The following is a 23,120-nucleotide window of genomic DNA, read 5'->3' on the forward strand; positions in this document are numbered from 1 at the left end:
TAATTTTGGAGATCATAACAATAACTTCTCCTTGCCTGTTTCATCAACGTCTGAGACTGTTCATTCATGGCTCCTTTCCTGTTCTACTTCTCTTTCCTGTACACTCTGTGTGATCCCAATCACACCTCCCATTATCATCACCAACTACTTCTCAAAATTAATATTCTGAGTCCCAATTTCTTGGAGCTTAAGACCACATAAACAATGTGTGTTGGCCATCTCCAATCCACTGGTATCCTCCACTACACTATATAACTTAATTTTCTTGATCTATATTCAAGAATTAAAAGGAAAAAAAAAAACCTTACCTTTTCATGGCAACCAAAAGTACTGAATGTGCATGGAACTGGGGCTGTAGGACAGTCTAGATCATAATGATTAGGCATCTGAAAACCAAAACAAAGGTTGAAAAATGTTTTACCCTGCATATGATAGTCTAGTTTGACAAGATCACACTTGAAATGAAGAGTTAGACTTCATCTAAACAAAATCATATACTGTCAGTGGCTGACTTTGTTACAATGGCTGAGTGAATAGTTGCAACAGAAACCAGTTAGCCCACAAAGATTAAAATGATATTTACGGACATCCTCCAGCTGGATTTTAGCTTGGACAAACCACTCTCCCTGCCCCACTGTTGGTCCACCACTGGAAAGAATAAATAGGAACAATAAGATGTCACTGAAATATCTGTAGCTGATGAGATGAGCAGATTGGCATTTGAAAAAGCCTGATTCAGTGTAAAATGATTGTGAGAGGATCAGCTTGGTACCTGGGAGAACAGTTCTGTGGTTGGTAGGGTCTTGGTGCTTGGGCGGGTGTCAGGCCTGTGTCTCTGAGGTGGCAGAGCCAAGTTCAGGACACTGGTCCACCAGAGACCTCCTGGCTCCATGTCACATCAAATGGTGAAAGCTCTCCCAGGGATCTCCATCTCAATGCTAAGACCCAGCTCCACTCAATGACAAGCAAGCTACAGTGCTGGACACCCCATGCCAAACAACTAGCAAGACAGGAACACAACCCCACCCATTAGCAGAGAGGCTGCCTAAAATTATAATAAGGTCACAGACACCCCAAAACACACCCCCAGATGCGGTCCTGCCCACCAGAAAGACAAGATCTAGCCTCATCCACCAGAACACAGGCACCAGTCCCCTCCACCAGGAAGCCTACACAACCCACTGAACCAAGTTTAGCCACTGGGGACAGACACCAAAAACAACGGGAACTACAAACGTGCAGCCTTCAAAAAGGAGACCCCAAACACAGTAAGATAAGCAAAATGAGAAGACAGAGAAACACATAGCAGATGAAGGAGCAAGGTAAAAACCCACCAGACCAAACAAATGAAGAGGAAATAGGCATCTACCTGAAAAAGAATTCAGAGTAATGATAATAAAGATGATCCAAAATCTTGGAAATAGAATGGAGAAAATACAAGAAACAGTTAATAAAGACCTAAAAGAACTAAAGAGCAAACAAACAATGATAAACAACACAATAAATGAAATTAAAAATTCTCTAGAAGGAATCAATAGCAGAATAACTGAGGCAGAAGAACGGATAAGTGACCTGGAAGATAAAATAGTAGAGCAGTAGAGCAGAATAAAGAAAAAAGAATGAAAAGAATTGAGGACAGTCTCAGAGACCTCTGGGACAATATTAAACACACCAACATTCGAATTACAGGAGTCCCAGAAGTAGAGAAAGAGACAGGGACTGAGAAGATATTTGAAGAGATTATAGTTGAAAACTTTCCTAATATGGGAAAGGAAATAGTTAATCAAGTCCAGGAAGAGCAGAGAGTCCTATACAGGACAAATCCAAGGAGAAACACGCCAAGACACATATTCATCAAACTATCAAAAATTAAATACAAAGAAAAAATATTAAAAGCAGCAAGGGAAAAACAACAAATAACGTACAAGGGAATCCCCATAAGGTTAACAGCTGATCTTTCAGCAGAAACTCTGCAAGCCAGAAGGGAGTGGCAGGACATATTTGAAGTGCTGAAAGGGAAAAACCTACAAACAAGATTACTCTACCCAGCAAGGATCTCATTCAGATTCGACAGAAATATTAAAACCTTTACAGACTAGCAAAAGCTAAGAGAATTCAGCACCACCAAACCAGCTTTACAACAAATGTTAAAGGAACTTCTCTAGGCAGGAAACACAAGAGAAGGAAAAGACCTACAATAACAAACCCAAAACAATTAAGAAAATGGTAATAGGACCATACATATCGATAACTACCTTAAATGTAAATGGACTGAATACTCCAACCAAAAGACGAAGACTGGCTGAATGGATACAAAAAGAAGACCCGTATATATGCTGTCTACAAGAGACCCACTTCAGACCTAGGGACACATACAGACTGAAAGTGAGGGGAGGGAAAAAGATATTCCATGCAAATGGAAATCAAAAGAAAGCTGGAGCAGCAATTCTCGTATCAGACAAAACAGACTTTAAAATAAAGACTGTTACAAGAGACAAAGAAGGACACTACATAATGGCAAGGTATCAATCCAAGAAGAAGATACAACAACTGTAAATATTTATGCACCCAGCACAGGAGCACCTCAATACATAAGGCAAATGCTAAGAGCCATTAAAGAGGAAACTGGCAGTAACACAATCATAGTAGGGAACTGTAACACCCCACTTTCACCAATGGACAGATCATCCAAAATGAAAATAAATAAGGAAACACAAGCTTTAAATGACACATTAAACAAGATGGACTTGATTGATATTTATAGGACATTCCATTCAAAGACAACAGAATACACTTTCTTCTCAAGTGCTCATGGAACATTCTCCAGGATAGATCATTATCTTGGGTCACAAATCAAGCCTTGGTAAATTTAAGAAAATTGAAATCATATCAAGTATCTTTTCTGACCACAGCACTATGAGACTAGATATCAATTACAGGGAAAAAATCTGTAAAAAATACAAACACATGGAGGCTAAACAATACACTACTTAATAACCAACCGATCACTAAAGAAATCAAAGAGGAAATCAAAAAATACCTAGAATCAAACGACAATGAAAACACGATGACCCAAAACCTATGGGATGAAGCAAAAGCAATTCTGAGAGGGAAGTTTATAGCAATACAATCTTTCCTCAAGAAACATCTCAAATACACAACCTAACCTTACACCTAAAGCCATTAGACAAAGAAGAAAAAAACCCCAAAGTCAGCAGAAGGAAAGAAATCATAAAGATCAGACCAGAAATAAATGAAAGAAACAATAGCAAAGATCAATAAAACTAAAAGCTGGTTCTTTGAGAAAATAAACGAAATTGATAAACCATTAGCCAGACTCATCAAGAAAAAAAGGGAGAAGACTCAAATCAATAGAATTAGAAATGAAAAAGGAGAAGTAACAACTGACACTGCAGAAATACAAAGCATCATGAGAGATTACTACAAGCAACTATATGCCAATAAAATGGACAACCTGGAAGAAATGGACAAATTCTTAGAAAAGCACAACCTTCCGAGACTGAACCACGAAGAAATAGAAATTATAAACAGACCAATCACAAGCACTGAAATTGAGACCGTGATTAAAACTCTTCCAACAAACAAAAGCCCAGGACCAGATGGCTTCACAGGTGAATTCTATCAATTTAGAGAAGAGCTAACACCTATCCTTCTCAAACTCTTCCAAAATATAGCAGAGGGAGGAACACTCCCAAACTCATTCTATGAGGCCACCATCACCCTGATACCAAAACCAGACAAAGATGTCACAAAGAAAGAAAACTACAGGCCAATATCACTGATGAACATAGATGCAAAAATCCTCAACAAAATACTAGCAAACAGAATCCAACAGCACATTAAAAGGACATACACCATGATCAAGTGGAGTTTATCCCAGGAATGCAAGGATTCTTCAGTATACACAAATCAATCAATGTGATAAACCATATCAACAAACTGAAGGATAAAAACCATATAATCATTTCAATAGATGCAGAAGAAGTTTGTGACAAAATTCAACACCCATTATGACAAAAACCCTCCAGAAAGTAGGCATAGAGGGAACCTACCTCAACACTATAAAGGCCATATATGACAAACCCACAGCCAACATCATTCTCAATGGGGAAAAACTGAAACCACTCCCTCTAAGATCCAGAACAAGACAAGGTTGTCCATTCTCACCACTATTATTCAACAGTTATGGAAGTTTTAGCCACAGCAATCAGAGAAGAAAAAGAAATAAGACGAATCCAAATCAGAAAAGAAGTAAAGCTGTCACTGTTTGCAGATGACACGATACTATACATAGAGAATCCTAAAGATCCCACCAAAAAACTACTAGAGCTAATTCAATGAATTTGGTAAAGTAGCGGGACACAAAATTAATGCACAGAAATCTCTTGCATTCCTATACACTAATGATGAAAAATCTGCAAGAGAAATTAAGGAAACACTCCCATTTACCACTGCAACAAAAAGAATAAAATACCTAGGAATAAAGCTACCTAAGGAGACAAAAGACCTGTATGCAGAAAACTGTATGACACTGATGAAAGAAATTAAAAATGATGCAAACAGATGAAGAGATATACCATGTTCTTGGATTGGAAGAATCAACATTGTGAAAATGACTCTACTACCCAAAGCAATCTACAGATTCAATGCAATCCCTATCAAACTACCAATGGCATTTTTCACAGAACTAGAACAAAAATTTTCACAATTTGTATGGATACACTAAAGACCCCAAAGAGCCAAAGTAATCTTGAGAAAGAAAATCAGAGCTGGAGGAATCAGGTTCCCTGACTTCAAACTATACTACAAAGCTACAGTAATCAAGACAGTATGGTACTGGCACAAAAACAGAAATATACATCAGTGGAACAGGATCAAAAGCCCAGAGATAAACCCACGCACACATGGTCACCTTATTTTTGATAAAGGAGGCAAGAATACACAACGGAGAAAAAACAGCCTATTCAGTAAGTGGTACTGGGAAAACTGGACAGCTATATGTAAAAGAATGAAATTAGAACACTCCCTAACGCCATACACAAAAATAAACTCAAAATGGATTAAAGACCTAAATGTAAGGCCAGACACTATAAAACTCTTAGAGGAAAACATAGGAAGAACACTCTATGACATAAATCACAGCAAGATCCTTCTTGACCACCTCCTAGCGAAATGGAAATAAAAAGAAAAATAAACAAATGGGATCTAATGAAACTTAAAAGCTTTTGCACAGCAAAGGAAACCATAAACAAGATGAAAAGACAACCGTCAGAATGGGAGAAAATATTTGCAAATGAAGCAACTGACAGAGGATTAATCTCCAAAATTTACAAGCAGCTCATGCAGCTCAATATCAAAGAAACAAACAACCCAATCCAAAAATGGGCTGAAGACCTAAATAGACATTTCTCCAAAGAAGATATACAGATTGCCAACACATGAAAGTATGCTCAACATCACTAATCATTAGAGAAATGCAAATCAAAACTACAATGAAGTATCACCTCACACCTGTCAGAATGGCCATCATCAAAAAATCTGGAAACGATAAATGCTGGAGAGGGTGCGGAGAAAAGGGAACTGTCTTGCACTGTTGGTGGGAATGTAAATTGATACAGCCACTATGGAGAACAGTATGGAGGCTCCTTAAAAAACTAAAAATAGAACTACCATACGACCCAGCAATCCCACTACTGGGCATATATCCTGAGAAAACCATAATTCAGAAAGACGCATGTATCACAATGTTCACTGCAGCTCTATTTACAATAGCCAGGATGTGGAAGCTACCTGTGTCCATTGACAGATGAATGGGTAAAGAAGATGTGGCACATACATACAATGGAATATTACTCAGCCATAAAAAGGAACGAAATTGAGTTATTTGTAGTGAGGTTGATGGACCTAGAGTCTGTCATACAGAGTGAAGTCAGAAAGTGAAAAACAAATACTGTATGCTAACACATATACACGGAATTAAAAAAAAAAAAAAGGTTCTGAAGAACCTAGGGGCAGGACAGGAATAAAGATGCAGACAGAGAATGGACTTGAGCACACGGGAGGGGGAAGAGAAAGCTGGGACAAAGTCAGAGAGTAGCATTGATGTATACACACTACCAAATGTAAAATAGATAGCTAGTGGGAAGCAGCTGCATAGCACAGGGAGATGAGCTTGCTGCTTTGTGACCACCTAGAGGAGTGGGATAGGGAGGGTGGGAGGGAGACGCAAGAGGGAGGAGATATGGGGATATATGTATATGTGTAGCTGATTCACTTTGTTACAAAGCAGAAACTAACACACCATTGTAAAGCAATTATACTCCAATAAAGATGTTAAAAAGAAAAAAAAAAAGAGCAGCTTCCAAGATCACTAGAGTCTGGTGGGTCTAGGAACATGAGCCCTGTTGGTTTTCAGAGTTAGATATTTGGGGAGCTTATCTCTCCAGTGTATGTCTTAAAAGTTGAAATGCCTGAGGAGTGGGTTTGGACCCTTCAATCCTCAGGGAGAAGCTCCAGGGTTTGAGTTCCCTCCTGCTTGTGGGTATATGGTGAGATTGTTTCCTAGCCTTTCCTACCCACTTTGATGTGATTTTCTTCTCATTTGCCTAATGTGTAGTCATTACTCAGCCAGCCTTTAGGTTTTTATAAGAGGAAGTTGTTCCATGTGTAGCTGTAGACTCTTGGGAGGAGGTGAATTCACAGGCATCATATTGAGTTGGCCAAAAAGTTCGTTCGGGTTTTTCCAACATTTTATGGAAAACCCGAACGAACTTTTTGGCCAATCCAATACATAGCTGTCTTGAACAGGAACTGCAATATGATGTCCTTAAGCAATTTTTTCATTTTCAAATTAACTCCAGGTATCTAAGGGCCTCTTCAAAGCAATACCTGGCTGGATTTAGATTGGCTAATGCATATATATAAAAGTTGTTTTGCAGCTCTGTTAAGCTTATTTTATAATTGAGACTTAGCTGATTTAGACTGGCTTTGCATCAACATAAAATGTATTTTATCAACTTAAAAAAATGATATTTACTTCCAAAAGTCACAAAGGAAGGAAATATCAACGTCTCGTACCATGCCCCCAAATCACTCAAAATTCATTTCAAGAAAATGAATTTATTCCTATTGCCAGGGAACTGGCACCCTCTAGCGGCATTATAAAGAAAAAGTACCTTCTGATGTCAACCATGACCCAACTAAGACTCTCACTGTGGTCCAGGCCACTGAATCCCTATTCAATAAACTATATACGTTAGAGCCACTGACTGCACCCTGTCTTTCCCTCATGACCACCTTTCATAAATCTTCTTACTTTTTGTTAACCTGCACATGCTTTGACTACAATGGGGAGACTCAGATGTTAGAAGATATTTTAAGCACTTTAATAAAAGTTTTAAAGAAAGTCTCAGGCTTTGATTTGGGGACTCTAAATTCTTTAAGGTAAGATCCATTATGTAGAATCACGTTCTTTGAAAGTGGTAGTAAATTTCCTTCAGAAATTTAGTTTAGCTGTAATCATAGATATTTCAAGCAGAAACAACATCAGAGACCATTTAATCCAGTCCTTTATTTCGCATAATCTAGAATAGTGGTCAATAAAATTTTTTGTGAAGGGTCATATAGTAAATATTTTCAGCCTTGTAAGCCCTATGGAGTCTGTCCCAAGTATTCAGCTCTACCATTGTGGCACAAAACCAGCCACATACAACACATGGGCATGGCTGTGTTCCAATAAAACTTATTTTAAAAAGCAGGCAGCAGCCAGATTTGGCTGGTGGGCTGGTTTGCTGATCCTTGATCTAGAATGTCCACTTTCTTGTCAGAGATCAGTGGGCAAGTAGTGGCACAGTCAGGGTTAAAATCTAGGTTTTTCTGACTCTAAACCTAGGGGTTTTTCCTACATTAAGTTTTACTTTTGCTGGATTTTAGATGTGCTGTGTGGTTTCCTTTAAGTATTAAAACAGAGCAAAAAGCAAAACCCGGGAGATGAGACTTCACAAGCAAAAAGTTACTTACACCTTCAAATTAAGGCCCTGTTGGAAAAAAACCTAAAGGACTCTTAACAAATGAATGGAAAAGTTTAGTTGAGGGACAGGTTTTGCTTGTTCCTACTTAGTAAGGTAATCAGTTATGATCTCCGGGTTTGCAGATTTCATGAGTATACAAATATTTAGTGACTAATATTCGTATTTTGTGGGTAAACCCTCCAAATGTCAGAAGATAGCAATCAGATGGAATTTTCCTTTCTCTATTAATAAAAAAAATGAATAGTTTTCTAATATAACTACTACTTCTGATGATGCCCCATCAGTGGTCTATACAGGCAACTGAACAGAGGGGCTACAGATCCTGGAAATCTCAAAATCTCCCAACATGCCTCGGGGACATGGCTACAAATAACACCCTGCTACTGAATAGACTTGTTTCCTTGTATTTCATTGTTCTTACTTTTTCAACTGGTTTCTGGATACCTAAGATCCTTATTTCACAGAGTCTAAAGATGTATTGATATTTCTTATAAAGTTTCTGGTGTTTAAATGAGCATTTTAAATTATTTTTATCTAAAAATTACTTGGCTTTGGAACTTCTATGAATATATATAAACACAGGTATTATGTTAATGACAGGAATTTTAAGTACTCAGGGCTGAGTTTTTTGTTCTTTCTGAAATTATTCATTATATTATTTGAAAAAATTCAGTTTTCTTAAAATTGAAATACAGATTTACAATACTGTTAGTTTCAAGTATATAGCAAAGTGATTCAGCTATGTATATATTTATATTTTTCAGATTACTTTCCATTATAGGTTGTTACAAGGTATTGAATATAGTTCTCTACTGTGTTATGTATATCCTTGTTGCTTATCTATTTTATGTATAGTAGTTGGTATCTGTTAATCTATACTAATTTATCCCTCCCCACTTCCCTTTCCCCTTTGGTAACCCTAAGTTTGTTTTCTATGTCTGTGAGTCTATTTGTTGTGTATATAAGATTCATTTGTATTTTTTAGATTCCATATATAAGTGGTAACATAAAGCAATTGTCTTTGACTTACTTCACTTAGTATAATATTCTCTAGGTCCATCCATGTTGCTGCAAATAGAAGTATTTCATTCTTTTTTATGGCTGAGTAATATTCTATTATCTATATATATCACATCTTCTTAAACTAATCGGTTGTTTCCAAGTCTTGGCTATTATAAATAATGCTGCTATAAACACTGGGGTGCATGTACCTTTTCTTTTTTCTGGCCGTGCCGCGCAGCCTGCAGGATCTTAGTTCCCCGACCAGGAACTGAACCTGGGCCCTCGGCAGTGAAAGGGCAGAGTCCTAACCACCAGACCGCCAGGGAATTCCCCGTGTACCTTCTCAAATTAAGAGTTTTCATCTTTTGGGGATATATGCCCATGAGTGAGATCGCTGGATCATATGGTAGTTCTACTTTTAGCTTTTTAAGGAAACTCCATACTGTTTTCCATAGCGGCTGCACCAATTTACATTCCCACCAACAGTGAAGGAGGGTTCTCTTTTCCCCACACCCTCTCCAGAATATTATTTGTAGACTTTTTGATGATAGTGTGTGAGGTGATACCTCATTGTGATTCTGATTTGCATTTAAAATTCACACAATTTTAATTCGTCTTCAACCTGTGTTCATTTTGCCTTACTGATTTAAATTTTCAGTTAAAAATCTAATTCACTTCTTTAACCTATTTATGGAAATACTGATTTATGAAAGGGAATCATTATACCTGTTCTCTGATGAGCATGGTGTTGCAGTATTCACAGATGACATTTGCCAAAGGACAGTTCTGGTCATGAATCTAAATTTTATTAAAGAAATATAAGAAAAAAAGTGAGAAAACCTGAAAAGGCAACACCAACCTATTTTTTTTTGATGTGTGTAAAACAAAAATGTGAGAATAATCTATAAAGGTTATTTTCTCTCCCTTTGCCAGTGTAGTAATGAGATTCATCTCACCCTCCAGCTCTTTAACAGAATATGACAGTATACAAAAGATGCATGTGTGACTGTTTGGGCATCATTTAACAACATTATAATTCTCCAAAGACACCTTTCCAAAAACTTCCAGCAGCAGCATGATTCAATTAAAACTCTTATCAGGAGGTTAAAGAACAGAAGCATGATTAGGGCAGGAGGCCCATGTTCTCAAAGGCCCCAGAAAGGTGAGCCTTGTTTTCTAGAATACAAAAAATTTGAGAAATAATTAACCCTTCTGGTTAGGTCCATTTAATTTACTGAAGTTTAAGAAGACACCAATTTGCTCTAATTATGCCTCAGACTTTTTAGCAAGTTAGCTGACATTTTTTTGAATAATTCATCAACTTAATGAGCATAATATGCTTGATCTCATAAGAAAGTAGGGAAAATTAACAAGATAAATTTGTAAGAAATACATTTGAAGGAAGTACCTTAATAGTTACAAAAGAACATAAATTGTATGTACACTATTTTAGTAAAAGGGACATCGGATACGGATCCAGGATCTAGGATCTCAGTGCTAGCTTTGCCATTGATAATATTAATATAAAATTACTTAATCTCTCTACATCCCAGTTTATAAATGGGAAAAATATTCTATGATCACGACGCTGTCAAGTGCCATGAAGTTTCTTTTCAAAAATAAATGTTTTAATTGAAGTATAACATAAGTACAGATAAGTGAATTCATCATATGTGTTTGATGAATTATCACCAAAGGAACACACTTTGTAGGATTTAACTTAATCTCCTAAAAGTTTTAACCACTCATTCTCTTTTTTAAAGAGAAAAATATAAGTCTTATACAGTAATTATTTTATTTATTTGTCTCTAATCCAAGACTGGTCATTAAAATATCACATAGGGAAACAGATCAGCATATACCTTTCCTAAAAACTGGTTACTTGTAGATCTACTACTGTGGTAAGCAGTAGAAACAATGCTTTCTCAGAAAGAGATGAAAATATAAACTCTACACTCATTTACTAGAATGGTTTATTGAACTTACTTTCTTAAAAAATCAGTCTTCTCACAACTTATAATACAGACTCAGAACTGGATTAACATCTTCATCTACTGCTAACCCCCTCCACTGTACATTAAAAAAAATAGTAGTGGAATTAACAAATCCAAGTTAGTACATGCCTCTTTATCTTCAAATGCCATCGATACAGCACAGTTTACACAAGAAACCTGTCTCCTTGGACACTCCTTGACAATGTGAATATTAAGTTGGCATTTTTGGAAGGGACGTTGGCATTGGGGACAATTCATAAGAGCAAACTCACAATGTGCTCGGTGATCCTATGATGGAAAAAAATTATCAATTAGTATTTGCCAATCCTTAAGAAATCTAAATATAATCTCTTCAAAGAATATACTGTTCTCTTCTATAGAATTGTCCACTGAACCTACTTTGTTTAGTACACACCACAGAACCACAATATGAAGGCCTTAATGGGTTTTTTTCAAAGAATGGTTGTGAATTGAAAGTTTATACAAAGGATGTGACTTTTCAGGTTCATGTATCCAATTAGGGAAGAGAGTTGGAAAGAAGTCAGATTTTCTCATTATCAATTTAGTAGTGTCGAAAGGCCGCTCCTCCAAAAGGAGCTAAGTAAAGGGGGCAAGTTACAAATATATTTTAAATGCTTAATTTCAAATGGAACATAAGCAATATTTAACTTCTTGTAAAACCACCACACTAAGGATTGATTAATTGAAAAGCAAATTATTTTATCTCGTGGCTTCCGTTAATCTCAAGCTATAGGAGAACTATATTATAGTTCATAATAAAATGAATAATTTAGAAAACCAGAGAAAAAAGTATGAGGGTGCTAAGACAATGGCGCTAAGAATGATGGCTACATGTGACTTGCTGCTTATTTCAAAATGAGAGAAATGAAGCTATGGAATTAAAATGTGACACTCGTATTTAAAATGCTCTTCAGTTTCACTGCAGATAGTGCTCACCCAAAAAACTTACAGAATACTGATTTATTTTTTATCATCACTGGGGCAAAGCCAGAGTAGATGGAAAAAGAAATTTCTGGTTTCTACTTATACTCAATAATGAAAGGGAAAGGGTTGGTATTAATTCAGCAAGAATTTGCTAACCAATCACTATATGCTAGGCACTGGCAATATCCAGATGGACACAGTAAAGTTCCTATTCTCTAGGAACTTCCCTGCCTATATGCTAACAGCTAGAAAATAACTTTAATACCTCAAGATGCCTCAGTTCCATCTTGTGCAGACAACCTTCATTTGGACACTTCACCATCAGAGAAAGAATCTCTCGTTTTGCAAAATTGTCAGGAAAGAGTTGATTTTCCAGCAGTATTTCATTGTCAACTGGACATTTGTGACCTGCATCCCTAAAAGAAACAAATAAAATACATATTATTTGGTAGATTTTAAACAAACATTCACATTAGAAAATACACACAACTTTAATCCACCACATATAAATTCTCTACTTATTTCCTATAGAAAATAAATGAACACATTATATTGTATAATATCACTAAAATAAACTGTCCTTTTATAGACAGTTTATGAACCATTCTTTTATGAAATGGATACAACTAGCACCATATGGATTATCTATCAAAAACTAGTATGGGATTTTAGATTGTGGGATAGATTTCAACCAAAAAATGAGAAATTGAATAAAATCATATTTTGAACAAGACAAATGAAGTGAAAGTTAAGGATGGGAATTTTGGCAGTCTAGCAGGCCTCTGTTCTATCAGCAGCTATTCAACATACTAGGGATATGTAACTAATTATATGCTGCTCAGAATATACTAATAACATGTCTATAGTTATTAGTCATAAGTAAAAATTAACCAATTAGCAGTAAGTAGCCCCACGAGGCCACATTTTAAGGTTCACTTTGAACAGTCATCAACACTGGCTCACGGGCAACAAAGGTTTCCTTTATTTTTATGTCTAGGGTACATACAATGCAATCAGGAGTTAAAGGACCTCTATGTCCTTTCCTTCCAATGGTTTGTTCTATCTTAACGATGGGAAAAACTACCCCAGGAAGCTTGGGTGTCTGTCATTCCCCTTTAACTTTTTGGGATGTTTCAATCTTCACTCACGAAATGTGGCAGGTCAGATAGGCTACAGAGCGTCAATCACGCAAACATTTGTTGCACACCTCCTACGTGTAAAGCAACAGTGGTGGTTCTTGTGCACGTAAAGGTGTTGAAAATGGGAGGCTGCTGTCAAATGCCTTAGAACTACAAAATGTGACCGACATAGTCAATCTTTACAGGGCTTCTCTCACACTGCATGATATTATTCTACTGTTGAATATTTTTTGAGAACCAGGGACGTAAACAAGTTTATTGAAATATATTCCCCAAACGTAAGTGATGGATATCTAAGAGAAAATAAGAACCTTTCAAAGTAAACTGGAAACCATTATCCACCGCATTAGCAATCACTCCAAAGGAAAATGGAATTGGATTGAGATGCTGCCTTTTGATTCTCCGAATGACTATAACCGATGAGAAATTTCCGAGCCATTCCTTTAAGAACATTAAAGTTGAAGTAAGTGGTCATTTCTAGCTTAGAGGGAGATAGGAAAAAAAAAAAAGCCTCACACTTCCTTTTGTAGGTTTTACTTCCTTTTCAGACCACTGTTCCACTATTTTCATGAATATCTTGCTATTAAAAAACTGCTAAAGATTAGCTACCTTCCTGGGCATGGGTAACACTTGGGTTTTTCTGTACATCTTCACCTACAGGAAAATCAACGATCCATAATATGGTCCTATTTCTACCTAAATGCAATATAAATTGAAAATCATTATAGACAGAAAAAAAAAGGTGAGCCTTTAACACTGCTCTCATGTACACCCTAAACCAGTAGTCTCAACTAGGGCAATTCTGACCACAGGGGACATCTGGCAACATCTGGAGACACTCTGGGTCTCACAACTGGGGAAGTGGGGCTATTTCACCATCCAGTGAGCAGAGGCCAGGAATGCTGTTAAGCATCCTACAACACCAGGACATTCTTCCACGACAAAGAAGTATCTGGCTCAAAATGCCAACAGTGTGGAGGATGAGAACACCAACTCTAGAGAGATATTGCCAATTCACCATTGGGTAACATATTTTTCCCCCAAATTGAAACAAGACACATGCTCCCTTGTAACTTAAGTTAAGCCAATTCCCAAGTATGGATGTAGTTACCACAAATTCAAATTTTATAGAGAAGTTTAGCTAGACTAACAAGAAAAAAAAAAAGAGAGGACTCAAATAAAATCAGAAATGAAAGAGGAGACATCACAACTGATACCACAGATACAAAGGATCAAAAGAGACTACTATGAACAATTATATGGCAACAGACTTGACAACCTAAAAGAAATGGATAAATTCCCAGAAACATGCAACCTACCAAGACTGAACCATAAAGAAACAGAAAATCTGGGCTTCCCTGGTGGCGCAGTGGTTGAGAGTCCGCCTGCCGATGCAGGGGATGCGGGTTCGTGCCCCGGTCTGGGAAGATCCCACATGCTGCGGAGTGGCTGGGCCCGTGAGCCATGGCCACTGAGCCTGCGCGTCCTGAGCCTGTGCTCCGCAACGGGAGAGGCCACAACAGTGAGAGGCCCATGTACCGCAAAAAAAAAAAAAAAAAAAAAAAAAGAAACAGAAAATCTGAACAGACTACATTACTAGTAAGGAGAGTGAATCAGTAATCAAAAACCTCCCAACAGGGCTCCCCTGGTGGCGCAGTGGTTGAGAGTCCACCTGCCGATGCAGGGGACACGGGTTCGTGCCCCGGTCCGGGAAGATCCCACATGCCGTGGAGCGGCTGGGCCCGTGAGCCATGGCCACTGAGCCTGTGCGTCTGGAGCCTGTGCTCCGCGATGGGAGAGACCACAGCAGTGAGAGGCCCGCGTACCACAAAGAAAAAAAGTCGAAAGAAAAAAACTTACAAGATGAGTGAACAGCCAGCTAACCTACTTAAAAATGATTTCACCAATATGACTAGATGCTTATTAGTTGAAGAACCTAAAATTCCCCCGCTTCTTCCATTTTTTTGTCCTGTATAGAACTCCTTAGTCACCTAAAAATATTCCCATCTAACTTTTGAATTATAGTAAAATGTATCTATTTCTTAGGAGATGAATTTTAATCATTTGTGGAAATCCCATATACTTTTCTTCAGTTGATGCAATCATGATTTACTGAGCACCTACTATGTATCAGGTGCTATTCCTGGCACTTAGGAAATATCAAGAACTAAAATAGATCTCAACCTCTGCTCTCAAGGAGCTTATACTCCAGGTGAGCAAGCAGACAATAAACACACAAATTATCTGTATTTTTAAATATGAAAAGTGTTAGAGAAAAAAAGAAAGGTAGGTAAGGGAGATTCAGAGTGTGGGAAGAGGTGGGGAAAGGCATGCTGCGGTATAAGCAGGGTAGCCAAGGTACCTACGAGAAGGTGAGATCTGAGCCACACTGGAGGGAGTAAAGGGCACTGACTAAGCAGTTAACTGAAGTAAGATGCAGAGAGAACAGCTGAAGCCAACTCCCCAAGAGCATGCTTGACAAGTTCAAGGAACAGCAAAGAGTGAATTGGTAGCGGGGAGGGGAGCCTAATAGATGATCAGAAAATTTATGGACCTATCATATAAGGCCTTACAAGGGCTTTGGCTTTTACTCCCAGATGACCTGCTGCAATGCTCTGAGCAGAGATGACATCATCTTACTTATTTTACCAGGTTCATTCTGGCTGCTATATTGAGAACAGCCTGGAAGAAGGCAAGGGTGGAAGTAGGGAGGCCTGTGAGAGAGTTGATGGTGATTCAGAACAGGGTGAGGCAGGGATTGAATTCTGGATATATTATGAAGGCAGAGCCATCAATCAATACTTTCTTTAAAAATACTGGTTATTTTACAGTTGTCCATAGGCAGCAGGTAGCAGACAAAATTTAATGTGGCTAAAATGAGAATAATGATTACTCACAAAGTCAGCATTATTTGTATGGTTGAGATTATCGTATTCTAGTAGGATCATCATTTAAGGTACATTATTTTTAATTATTTTCTTAAAGCTTAGAGACACACCCTAGTCTACAATACAACTGCTTTAAGTAGAAGTAGCTACTTACTGTTTATTTATCTGAGGGTCAAAGGAGGGGAGGACATAGTAATTACCTTTCATACTACAGTAGGAACTGGAATAAGAATGTAAATTTCTCAGTTTTCTGTTCAGTGTTCTTCTTCCTGAAGTAGCTTTTTATGTGTAAGACTATTCTTGGGATGCCCTGTGTTCTACGTAATAATGTTCTATTTGGCTGTTATAGGTTCATTCTTATGCTCACGTACCTTATTGATTTGATGATGCAGGCTTTGCAGAACCTGTGGCCGCACGGTGTTTGCACTGCTTCCCGTAATGCCATCAAGCAGATGGGGCATTCATACTTGCTTTCCAGGGGTGGGTCAAATTCCACGTCATATCCCTGGATCTCTTCCATAAAAGAGCTGGAAAGATTCACTGTGCTGGCAGTTCCACTCACACTGTCATCTTTTGCTGCAGCACCACAGGAGCTGGCGGCCATGGCAGCACAGCAGTCGCTCTCAGACTGGCTGGATCCACAGCTGTTTTCCCAGTGTAGCAGACTCATAGTAAGGTGATTATCGACTGCTCTGAAGAAATAGCAAGACAAAAAATGCCTTCACACACACACACACACACACACACGTATCATAGCTATCTATGCAAGCCACCTTTTAGTTGATAAACATTAGCTCTGTTAACATTATTTACAGAAAACGTTCAAAGCTTTTTCAGCTTTGCTTCATGACTACTATTTTACAAGTTAAGGAGTTCATGATCTAGTAGGATGGATGGAATATAAGGTTAAAAGAAGAAACATACCTCAACTGTAATAATTAGCATAATTATCTGTTTAAATGTCTGTTTTCTATGACTGCAGTTTCAAGAATGTTCATTTCCTCAGTACTCAGCACGAGCTTTCACCTAACAGGTGTTCATTAGGCAGCTGCTGAAGAACTTAATTATGCTGCTGAACTTCCTTCAAGTATCCAGAGCTGAGAGAACAGCTCGACCAGCAGGCAGCGTGAGGACGAACAATGCACAAAGGATCAGATGATCGTGAGAAACTATTAGTTATGTGATTTTGGGCAACTAACCATTTGGATCTCAGTTTCTTCTTCTAGATCTAAAACTCTATTGACTACAGTTGAGTCCTGAACAAGGCAGGTGTTAGGGAGGCCGACACCCACGCAGTAGAAAATCCGAGTTGGCCCTCTGTTCCCAAAGTTCCACATCCTCGGAGTCAATAACCACAGATCCTTTACTGAAAAAAAATTTGCATTTAAGTGGACCTGTGTAGTTCAAACCTGTGTTGTTCAAGGGGTCAACTGTACCTCCAAATGTTCAGTGTGGCAATTTCTATTACACAGAAAGAACGGAATTGAAAAAGTATATCTGTTTGTCCTCGTGCCTTCAGTCATGTCAAGTGACTATGTTTCATTACTAATGACTGGAAAAACAAGTGAGGTTTTGTTTGCCTATGGAAAACTATTGCTTTATGGTAGGTGGGATGCTTTCAAATTCTAAACCATTACCAGAATTTACAAGTGAGAAGCTAAGGTCTAAAAGCAGTTCACAGCCTAATTAACCAGGTCTCTCTTATAGGTAATTACACGTATAGAAAATTCCCACTATGTACCAGATATACAGTTGACCCTTGAACACAGGGGTTGGGGTGCCGACACCCACGCAGTCAAAAATCCACATATAACGTTACAGTTTGCCCTCTGTGTCTGTGGTTCTATATCCACTGATTCAACCAACCTCTGATAATGTAGTGCTGTAGTATTTATTGGAAAAAATCCATGTATAAGTTGACTCATGCAGTTCAAACCTATGTTGTTCAAGCGTCAACCAGAGTTCTAGAAAACAGAATGTAAGCCTCCAGCCAATATGGTAGACAATGTATCCCCCGCCTGTCTCATTTTTCTATAAAAATCCTGGCTGCCACCATGTCAAATAGTGGGTTAAGACAGTAATCCTCTATTTTTTACCACTATAGATACCTTTTTCTTCTTCTCAAAAAGATTTTGAGTAGCATTTGATGACCACCTACAAAGGATGGAGCACTGTTCTGGCTGGAGAGGCAATATCATGAAGTGGTGAAGAGCTTAGATGCTGGAATCGGATGATCTGGGTTTAACTCTTGTCTCCATCATTTGGTGTATGACCTGGGCAAACTATATAACCTTTCTGTGCTTCAGTTTCCTCATCTGTAAATGGGGGTAACAAAAGAATCCACCTCAGAATTACCGAGAGGATTAAATGTGTTAATATGTGCAAAGCACTTAGAACTGTGCCTGGAAGTAAAAATGAGTTGTTATTATGTGTACCTCTATAGAGTTATTTTATTTAACAATTTTATTGCCCCCCCCCCCGTTATCAAAGTGGAAACTCTGAAGCTTTAAAAGGCTAAGTAACTTGCCAAGGATTACCCAACTAATAAGAAACAGAGTTAGAATCAGAACCCAAGACTACTTCACCCAGAGCCTGTGCAACTTGTACTATCCTATGTTTGTCTATGTTTTGATAACTTTGTCTATAAAGCTGAATTTAAAATTTCTTTCCATTTATTTTTATTACACTAGACTAAGATGCTGACCACAGCTTCTGTTAAACATGAGCTGTCCAGTGTTATCAGGTTGGGTTGACAGAATTCCAAAAAATCAGTAAAGAAAAACTCGCGTTTTGTTCTACTTTTGTAGTTTCGATAATATTTTTGAAAAGTTAAAAACAGTTTGCAAAGCCTTGTTATAACTAATGCAGAATCCCGTGGAAGACTCAGTACAAGTTGATAAGGAGGAAGGGATGGCAAGATAATGGCAAAGAGCAGAACTAGTTATTACGCCTGTGCTCCAGGATGGGGTTATAAGGCCCCTGTTACACCCTCCAAATCTGTTGATAGATAACACTGTAATGCTATACTAGGGTTTATACCCTTTGTTATTTTTCTTCCCATATACATTTTTGTGTTCAATTACTACCTTAGTTAAATTTCTTAGAAGTAGAATTATTAGGTCAAAAAGTATATAACTTTTTATAGTTTCTGATAGATGCTGGTTATCCAATATGATATGTTTTGATATCCAATAACAAAGGCTTTATAATTCCCACTCCCAAAAGCAGAGTAAGTATGAGAACACATTTTATATACCTTTGATAATTCCAGGTATAGTTACCTTTTGAAACTATAACCATTTTATTTTTTTAAAGTAAAATCACTTTTGAGAAATTAATATTCGTTTGGTTGTACAGCATATATCAAAATGCTAGCCAGGAGACAAAAGCAAAAGTCCCTGAGCTAGGTCTACCTTTTCTGCCCAAATGTCCAGTTAAAATTCAGTTTATTGGATAGTCGATAAACTGCCCTCTTGCTATCCAGTCCAAAAGACTTGAAGGTCTTTAGATTTAGAGACCTTTTATAGCAAATGTGTTACTAAGAAAATCTGTCCAATCAGTCACAATTCCTTAAAAGGAATTCCACTGCAGGAATGCAGTGTCAAGACATGAAAGTGAGCACTCTTAAAAATATAGATGCCATTATTTTTCATGCTTTAAGTAATACAGAAGCTTTTCATCTTTCAAATAAACTTTTTTAGGTAGTCACTCTGTCTACAGTATGTAGTCCCATGTAACTATACTACAAAGGGAAAATTAAGCTAAAGCAGTATTCCAAGTGCCATTCAGTATTTTTAGGTTTACTCTTTCTTTTTGGCAAGTTAAAACGTTTTTTCCTTTTACTTTTAGGGACTGTGATGACTTAATTGAAAATCACTTTCTTAACTACAGTGAGTAACTATTTTAATTAACACCAAGAAAAAAACCCCAAAAAGTGCTTAGAGTCAGCTATAGAAGATGATCTGGGGGGGGTTCTCTGGTGGCACAGTGGCTGAGAATCCACCTGCCAATGCAGGGGACACAGGTTCGACTGCTGGTCGGGGAAGATCCCACATGCTGCGGAGCAACTAAGCCCATGGGCCACAACTACTGAGCCTGCGCTCTAGAGCCCACAAGCCACAACTATTTAGCCCGCGAGCCACAATTACTGAAGCCTGCGCACCTAGAGCCTGTGCTCAGCAACAAGAGAAGCCACCGCAATGAGAAGCCCGTTTACTGCAATGAAGAGTAGCCCCCACTGGCTGCAACTAGAGAAAGTCCACGTGCAGCAACGAAAGACCCAACGCAGCCAAAAATAAATAAATAAATAAATAAATAATTGGGAAAAAAAAAAAAAAGATGATGATGATGATCTGGCAACCGTGTAGAAAATACTATGCTTTATTAGTATTTTTTTTTTAACCTCATATGGTGCCTTAGGTATCCACTTCATGAGACGCTACAGAGGTACGCTTGGCTTTACATAAGCTAAAATAAATAAGAGTAAACAGATATTCTTACCTTCAAAGATTTCTTTGGCCTCTTTTCTATTCTAACATTCAGAATTCATGTGGCTTTCTATATGAATTAATGGAAGAGACAGCACAAAGGTTAAATGGTTCCTTAGTACGTTAAGAGCTTCATGACTGTAATTCCCTCTTTGTAATTGTGAATCTAGTACAGTAAGCACTGAGTTAATTAAATATCGTGGGATGTAACCACTTCCAACTTATTTTGACTGCAAAATGAATATCAAAAATAGCCTTATAAGAAATCATGGCTTAAATTCACCTATTAGTATGGGGTTATATATTATGCTCCAAAGAGTATACTGTTAAATATCTTGTGGGAGGGGGAATAGAGCGATACACAAAACTTTGTTCCTTTAAGATCAACAGATGCTAATGAGAGAAACGTACCAAGCTAAAAAATCAGTAAGTTATGTCTTGAACTGGTCAATTTTAAGTTTTAAAGTTAAACCATATAATACAAAACACTGAGAAATTACCTTTAATTTGCTACTAGCTTTAGAAACAAGAACTATTTACCAAATCCTTAAGATCTATTCTTAAAATTGCAAAGACCTGCAAAAGGGCTGCAATGACGAAGGTGCTGCAAAAGAGTCAACTGCTATGCCTTATTTTTGAACACAAATTTGAGGGGACATTCCCTTTCCTAGGCATGATTTGTTCTCCTCCAGGAGGCAAAGATTTGAACTTCTTTCAAAATCTAAGTGGCCAAAAATTTATCAGCATCACGTATCCAAATTTGTCACAGAAAAGACTTCAAGCTACAATTCTTAAATACCGTGATGTATATAGTGCGCGCAGGTTGAAACTCTGATCATCACATGGGCAACAAGGGCCTGAGACACATTCCTTCCTTGAGTCACAAAAAAAGCCACAGCGTCCTCACCCCACTCCCATATTAACATCAGAAAAGCCCCTTCTCCCTTCCCGAGTAATCACAAGGGAATGGATAAAATACCAGTGGCCAGGTTCACAAGGCCAACACTCAGAATTTCAAGTTTTTCTTGTTTCTATGTCTGTGTAGCAAGACATTTAGTGATTTACACTCCCGAGAAACCAGAGAAAACACGCAAATACTATACGTTGTATGAAGCTCCTAAAATTTGTAGGTGCTTTCTGTTCACATTCAAGACAGTCCTAACTCAGCTGGAGTTCCCCTGAAGCCAAATACTAGGAACAGCTTTATCAACCCAGCGTCTGGAACAATCGCTAGAACTGCCGCGTGCAAGGGCGGGGGAGGAAACATTCGTGTCAGCTGAACCTTTTCTTTAAAAAAAAAAAAAAAAACAACTTGCTGCCTGGGACATCTACCGAGTTCAACAGGGAACCCAAAAATAGCTCTCCCATGACAGTGACAGAGGGAATCGCTGAGAACCTAAAAGGGATTTTTTTAAGCCGGTACCATCCGAGCAATGGGAAAATACAGGAGGCGATTTCCTTTTCTGGGAAGGGGAATGCGCGGGGTGGGGGAAGTCGGGCCAAGAAAGTTGGCGCGAGATTCCAGCTGGGGGATGGAGTGAGCCGGGGAGGTGGTCCCCACCGGCCGGCGGAGCAGAGGTGAGGGGACAGGGGTCGGCGTCTCCAACCTGTGGGAACCCAGGGGAGAGGAGGCGGCGTCCCCAACCCGTGGGAAGCTAGGGGCCAGGGGCGGCGTCCCCAAGTGAGAAACAGGAGAGGAGGAGGCATCCCAGCCCGTGGGGAGAGAGGCCGCCACCGCCGGGAGCCGTCAGAAGGAGACTCACCACTCCGGTCCGCTGGGCCGCCGACTACGCCCGGCCGCAGGACTCCACTCAGCCAAGGTGCCAGGAGAGAAAGGGACCGCACTCCAAGCCGAGGGTGCCAGGACGCCAGTCTCTTGACCCGAAGGCCGCCGTCACTGAACCCCCCGGAAGCCCGAGCCCCATCCGCGGATGCCCCTACTTCCGCCTTCTCCGCTCGCCCGGGCGAGCGAGGGGCGGGGAGCGGGCAGGGGAGGAGACAGAGCGGCCCAGCCGGGCGTGGGCGCCCCCTGGCGGCGGTCCTCCACAGGCGCGCGCTGCGGCGCCGGCGCGGGCAGGTCCAGCCGTCAATCTAGAGCTCTCCCGCTGCGCTTCCGCCTCGCTTGGGTGCGAATCCCACCTGGGAATTCCTTACCCTGCAATCCTGAAGTGAGATCTGTCTCGGAGTAACTGTGATCTAGTGAGCAGCAGCAACAGCAGTAATCCCAAACTGTGTTTTTATAGTTTCCCAATCCAAGCAGGAGAAAAACCCCAACTCGGCGAGATTACTTGACCTTCGAAAAGCCTTCATTCCTTCCCTAACTCCACCCTCCTTGCCAAGGAAGTTTACATGATATGTAGAGCCCTCTGTTATCACCTGGTCCTTCCCCTTCAACCAGTCCAAGGGAGTCAAACCCATATATTTAAATATTTCTTTGAAACTGCTGCCAAACACATCATCTCTTTTTCGGTCAACGTCACAAGAAAGCTATTTTTAATTCCCTGTTTAACTGCATGCAAACCTCTAAGGAATGTAACAAGAAGATGCGTGAAAGATTTTGGCTCACCTCTGCAAATCTGACTCATCCTTCACCTCTTGGGGGAGGTATTACAGG

General features: G+C 39.0%; 1 protein-coding gene across 7 annotated transcripts in view; it reads right to left on the reverse strand.

Annotated features, from left to right (window-relative positions):
• TRAF6 (TNF receptor associated factor 6) overlaps positions 1–22,472 on the reverse strand; it is a 30,798-nt gene extending 8,326 nt beyond the window's left edge. The window contains exons 1-8 of one of the 7 annotated variants that reach the window (XM_032639660.1): positions 22,270–22,472; positions 20,520–20,576; positions 18,128–18,334; positions 16,391–16,711; positions 12,258–12,408; positions 11,177–11,335; positions 9,780–9,851; positions 309–386 (exon numbers count right to left, since the gene is read on the reverse strand). In XM_032639660.1, the coding sequence (XP_032495551.1) occupies positions 309–386; positions 9,780–9,851; positions 11,177–11,335; positions 12,258–12,408; positions 16,391–16,711; positions 18,128–18,162 (816 nt within the window). In that variant the 5' untranslated portion in view covers positions 18,163–18,334; positions 20,520–20,576; positions 22,270–22,472. Of the gene's footprint in view, positions 1–308; positions 387–9,779; positions 9,852–11,176; positions 11,336–12,257; positions 12,409–16,390; positions 16,739–17,885 lie in introns of all 7 variants that reach the window. The other 6 variants (XM_032639661.1, XM_032639657.1, XM_032639659.1 and 3 more) reach the window with 6 other exon arrangements.
• Positions 22,473–23,120: the final 648 nt, after the last annotated feature.

Source organism: Phocoena sinus, chromosome 8 (assembly GCF_008692025.1).
Source record: "Phocoena sinus isolate mPhoSin1 chromosome 8, mPhoSin1.pri, whole genome shotgun sequence".
Lineage (NCBI taxonomy): Eukaryota > Metazoa > Chordata > Mammalia > Artiodactyla > Phocoenidae > Phocoena > Phocoena sinus.